The sequence below is a fragment of the Oncorhynchus mykiss genome, chromosome 2 (assembly GCF_057628025.1).
Source record: "Oncorhynchus mykiss isolate SJ-2025 chromosome 2, ASM5762802v1, whole genome shotgun sequence".
In the NCBI taxonomy this organism is placed as follows: domain Eukaryota; kingdom Metazoa; phylum Chordata; class Actinopteri; order Salmoniformes; family Salmonidae; genus Oncorhynchus; species Oncorhynchus mykiss.
The window spans coordinates 97045367-97051366 of NC_143023.1; the positions used below are offsets into that span (position 1 = coordinate 97045367).

Sequence of the window (6000 nt, forward strand, 5' to 3'; positions counted from 1 at the left end):
CTTCATTTTGAAGGTGTTCAGAACAAGGTTAAGGGTAGAGAAAGCTTGTAGGACACTAAGAAAGCTTTGTTGTAGAGCATTTAACACAAAAAGACTATCATCTGCATATAAATGGATGAGAGGGCTTCCAACTGCCTGAGCTATGTTACTGATGTAAATTGAGAAGAGTGTGGGGCCTAAGATTGAGTATTGGGGTACTCCCTTGGTGATAGGCAGTGGCTGAGAAAGCAGATTTTCTGACTTTATACGCTGCACTCTTTGAGAGAGGTAGTTAGCAAACCAGGCCAAAGACCCCTCAGAGACAGAGACAGAGCTTTGGCGTGCTGCAGGTTGTCCTTCTGGAAGGTTCTCCCATCTCCACAGAGGAACTCCAGAGCTCTGTCAGAGTCACCTCCCCGACCAAGGCCCTTCTCCCCCGATTGCTCAGAATGGTTGGGCGGCCAGCTCTAGGAAGAGTCTTAGTGGTTCCAAACTAGTTCCATTTAAGAATGATGGAGGTCACTGCGTTCTTGGAGACCTTCGATGATGCAGAAATGTTTTGGTACCCTTCCCAGATCTGTGCCTGGACACAATCCTGTCTCGGAGCTCAAAGGACAATTCCTTCGACCTCTTGGCTTAGTTTTTGCTCTGACATGCACTGTCAACTGTGGGACCTTATACAGACAGGTGTGTGCCTTTCCAAATCATGTCCAATCAATTAAATTGACCGCAGGTGGACTCCAATCAAGTTGTAGAAACATCTCAAGGATGATCAATGGAATCAGGATGCACCTGAGCTCAATTTCGAGTCTCATAGCAAAGGGTCTGAATACTTATGTACATTTTTTTTTAAATACATTTGCAAACATTTATTTATGGGATAAGGCTGTAATGTAACAAAATCTGGAACAAAAATCAATGGGTCTGAATTATTTCAGAAGGTACTGTACATGTAGGTAGGGGTAAAGTGACTATGCATAGATAATAAACAGTGAATAGCAGCAGCATAACACATGGGGGGCAAATAGTCCAGATGGCCATTTGATTAACTGTTCAGGAGCCTTATGGCTTGGGGATAGTAGCTGTTCAGGAGCCTTATGGCTTGGGGGTAGTAGCTGTTCAGGAGCCTTATGGCTTGGGGGTAGTAGCTGTTCAGGAGCCTTAAGGCTTGGGGGTAGTAGCTGTTCAGGAGCCTTATGGCTTGGGGGTAGTAGCTGTTCAGCAGCCTTATGGCTTGGGGGTAGTAGCTGTTCAGCAGCCTTATGGCTTGGGGGTAGTAGCTGTTCAGGAGCCTTATGGCTTGGGGGTAGTAGCTGTTCAGCAGCCTTATGGCTTTGGGGTAGTAGCTGTTCAGGAGCCTTATGGCTTGGGGGTAGTAGCTGTTCAGGAGCCTTATGGCTTGGGGGTAGTAGCTGTTCAGGAGCCTTATGGCTTGGGGGTAGTAGCTGTTCAGCAGCCTTATGGCTTGGGGGTAGTAGCTGTTCAGGAGCCTTATGGCTTGGGGGTAGTAGCTGTTCAGCAGCCTTATGGCTCGGGGGTAGTAGCTGTTCAGCAGCCTTATGGCTTGGGGGTAGTAGCTGTTCACCAGCCTTATGGCTTGGGGGTAGTAGCTGTTCAGCAGCCTTATGGCTTGGGGGTAGTAGCTGTTCAGCATCCTTATGGCTTGGGGGTAGTAGCTGTTCAGGAGCCTTAAGGCTTGGGGGTAGTAGCTGTTCAGCAGCCTTATGGCTTGGGGGTAGTAGCTGTTCAGCATCCTTATGGCTTGGGGGTAGTAGCTGTTCAGCATCCTTATGGCTTGGGGGTAGTAGCTGTTCAGGAGCTTTTTTCATATCTCTGTCTCCCTTACTCATCAACTGATCGACTGTAGTGACTCTACCGTTATATAAAGCCCTCCAGATACACTCACCTGTTTGTAAAGCCAGTTACTCTTAACGACCAGGGCATTGGGGTTTCTCCGTATCGAGTTGGATCTCTTCCCAAAGTTGTGAATTTTTTTTGAGGATCTTGACGGCTGAAAATGAGTAAGAGGGCATATGACGATACACTCACATTGCTGTTCAACTACTTAACATCATTCAAGTTTGTCCCTTCGTGTGTGTGTGTGTGTGTGTGTGTGTGTGTGTGTGTGACTCACTCTGGCTGCGGGGCTACTTTGGTGCGTAGCATAGTCCGAGCTGCCTGTGTAGTTGGAGGCCTCGCTACTCATGGTGCTCAGAGGACGCTCCTTCTCATTCGCTGGCGCTTTGGGGGCAGACCTAGACACCAGGAAATAAAAAAGTGGTCGAAAATGAGCAAACAAATGGGCTCAAATGATTCCTTATTCTACATGTTAGAGAGGCATGCTTATTCTATGTAACATACTTCAATCTAAGCAAAACCAGCTTTCCTGGGAACTTTCTGGAAGCCTCTCAGAGTCACTCATTCCTGGCCTACATCCCTGCTGAATAAAACTGCTGGAGCTCAATTTGTCAGCCTGACTTCAGCAACCCATTTAAAGTTGTTAGAGACAGACAGACAGACAGACAGACAGAGACAGACAGACAAGGTCACGTACAGACAGACAGTGAGGGAGACAGACAGGGAGACAGACAGACAAGGTCATGTACAGACAGACAGGGAGATGTCAAATCAAATCAAATCAAATTTTATTTGTCACATACACATGGTTAGCAGATGTTAATGCGAGTGTAGCGAAATGCTTGTGCTTCTAGTTCCGACAATGCAGTAATAACAAGTAATCTAACTAACAATTCCAAAACTACTGTCTTGTACACAGTGTAAGGGGATAAAGAATATGTACATAAGGATATATGAATGAGTGATGGTACAGAGCAGCATAGGCAAGATACAGTAGATGGTATCGGGTACAGTATGTACAAATGAGATGAGTATGTAAACAAAGTGGCATAGTATAGTATAAAGTGGCTAGTGATACATGTATTACATAAGGATACCGTCGATGATATAGAGTACAGTATATACGTATGCATATGAGATGAATAATGTAGGGTAAGTAACATTTATATAAGGTAGCATTGTTTAAAGTGGCTAGTGATATATTTACATCATTTCCCATCAATTCCCATTATTAAAGTGGCTGGAGTTGAGTCAGTGTCAGTGTGTTGGCAGCAGCCACTCAGTGTTAGTGGTGGCTGTTTAACAGTCTGATGGCCTTGAGATAGAAGCTGTTTTTCAGTCTCTCGGTCCCAGCTTTGATGCACCTGTACTGACCTCGCCTTCTGGATGATAGCGGGGTGAACAGGCAGTGGCTCGGGTGGTTGATGTCCTTGATGATCTTTATGGCCTTCCTGTGACATCGGGTGGTGTAGGTGTCCTGGAGGGCAGGTAGTTTGCCCCCGGTGATGCGTTGTGCAGACCTCACTACCTTCTGGAGAGCCTTACGGTTGAGGGCGGTGCAGTTGCCATACCAGGCGGTGATACAGCCCGCCAGGATGCTCTCGATTGTGCATCTGTAGAAGTTTGTGAGTGCTTTTGGTGACAAGCCAAATTTCTTCAGCCTCCTGAGGTTGAAGAGGCGCTGCTGCGCCTTCTTCACGACGCTGTCCGTGTGAGTGGACCAATTCAGTTTGTCTGTGATGTGTATGCCGAGGAACTTAAAACTTGCTACCCTCTCCACTACTGTTCCATCGATGTGGATAGGGGGGTGTTCCCTCTGCTGTTTCCTGAAGTCCACAATCATCTCCTTAGTTTTGTTGACGTTGAGTGTGAGGTTGTTTTCCTGACACCACACACCACATGTAGTGTTCAGTGACATGGACAGGGTGATTGTCTTGTGATTTACAGGGGTCATGTTGAGATCTCATTGTAGCTGAGATTCTACTGTAGACAGACTGCCTGGGCGGTCTAGGTGAGATTCTACTGTAGACAGACTGCCTGGGCGGTCTAGGTGGGATTCTACTGTAGACAGACTGCCTGGGCGGTCTAGGTGAGATTCTACTGTAGACAGACTGCCTGGGCAGTCTAGGTGAGATTCTACTGTAGACAGACTGCCTGCCAGCCTGGGCGGTCTAGGTGAGATTCTACTGTAGACAGACTGCCTGCCGGCCTGGACGGTCTAGGTGAGATTTTACTGTAGACAGACTGCCTGGGCGGTCTAGATGAGATTCTACTGTGGACAGACTGCCTGCCGGCCTGGGCGGTCTAGGTGAGATTCTACTGTAAACAGACTGCCTGGGCGGTCTAGATGAGATTCTACTGTAGACAGACTGCCTGGGCGGTCTAGGCGGTCTTGGTATACTGTAGTCGTCCTAAACTCTGATACGGGAGGTCACTTTGACTAATAATAACAAAGTGGGTCTTGCTGAAAGGAAGTTGAAAGAAAAAGGGATCGATGCCCATTTCGACATATAGATGGGATAGATGGGACACCGTGCAGGGTTTTGGTCCCCTGGGTATCAAGTCAAAAATCAAACTAAATTGTATTAGTCACGTACACTGTTTTTTATTTATGTATTCTATTTTATTTCACCTTTATTTAACCAGGTAGGCTAGTTGAGAACACCTTTATTTAACCAGGTAGGCTAGTTGAGAACACCTTTATTTAACCAGGTAGGCTAGTTGAGAACACCTTTATTTAACCAGGGAGGCTAGTTGAGAACACCTTTATTTAACCAGGTAGGCTAGTTGAGAACACCTTTATTTAACCAGGTAGGCTAGTTGAGAACACCTTTATTTAACCAGGTAGGCTAGTTGAGAACACCTTTATTTAACCAGGTAGGCTAGTTGAGAACACCTTTATTTAACCAGGTAGGCTAGTTGAGAACACCTTTATTTAACCAGGTAGGCTAGTTGAGAACACCTTTATTTAACCAGGTAGGCTAGTTGAGAACACCTTTATTTAACCAGGTAGGCTAGTTGAGAACACCTTTATTTAACCAGGTAGGCTTGTTGAGAACACCTTTATTTAACCAGGTAGACTAGTTGAGAACACCTTTATTTAACCAGGTAGACTAGTTGAGAACACCTTTATTTAACCAGGTAGGCTAGTTGAGAACACCTTTATTTAACCAGGTAGGCTAGTTGAGAACACCTTTATTTAACCAGGTAGGCTAGTTGAGAACACCTTTATTTAACCAGGTAGGCAAGTTGAGAACACCTTTATTTAACCAGGTAGGCAAGTTGAGAACAAGTTCTCATTTACAATTGCGACCTGGACCAAGATAAAGCAAAGCAGTTCGACACACACAGCTACATAGAGTTACACATGGAGTAAAACAAACATACAGTCAATAATACAGTATAAACAAGTCTATATACGATGTGAGCAAATGAGGTGAGATAAGGGAGGTAAAGGCAACAAAAAAAAACGTACACTGTTTACTGAAGGTATAAAAAGGTACAGTAAAATGCCTGTGTGCTAGCTCCCTCAACATTAAGAGTACAATAATCAATATCCATAATAATGAGTCAAATTAATAATAACAAGTAATAGAACAGGTCATATGCATAGTAACAGCCTGGTATGTACACAATAGGATATATAGAATAGATAATGACCAATAGGATATACAGAATAGATCATGACCAATAGGATATCCAGTATAGATAATGACCAATAGGATATACAGAATAGATCATGACCAATAGGATATACAGAATAGATAATGACCAATAGGATATACAGAATAGATCATGACCAATAGGATATACAGTATAGATAATGACCAATAGGAATTTCATTATAGATAATGACCAATATGATATCCAGGATAGATAATGACCAATACGATATCCAGTATAGATAATGACCAATAGGATATACAGAATAGATCATGACCAATACGATATCCAGTATAGATAATGACCAATAGGATATCCAATATAGATAATGACCAATACGATATCCAGGATAGATAATGACCAATATGATATCCAGTATAGATAATGACCAATAGGATATACAGAATAGATCATGACCAATAGGATATACAGAATAGATCATGACCAATAGGATATCCAGTTACAGATAATGACCAACACGATATCCAGAATAGATCATGA

The 6000-nt window shown here is 44.0% G+C and overlaps 1 protein-coding gene across 9 annotated transcripts in view; it reads right to left on the reverse strand.

The window, feature by feature from the left end:
- Nucleotides 1–6000, reverse strand: part of LOC110500541 (pleckstrin homology domain-containing family A member 5) — a 250977-nt gene that overhangs the window by 101988 nt on the left and 142989 nt on the right. For all 9 annotated transcript variants that reach the window (XM_036960116.2, XM_090213271.1, XM_090213269.1 and 6 more), the window contains 2 exons: nucleotides 2114–2234; nucleotides 1886–1990 (listed from right to left, as the gene is read on the reverse strand). In XM_036960116.2, the coding sequence (XP_036816011.2) occupies nucleotides 1886–1990; nucleotides 2114–2234 (226 nt within the window). The remainder of the gene's footprint in view (nucleotides 1–1885; nucleotides 1991–2113; nucleotides 2235–6000) is intronic.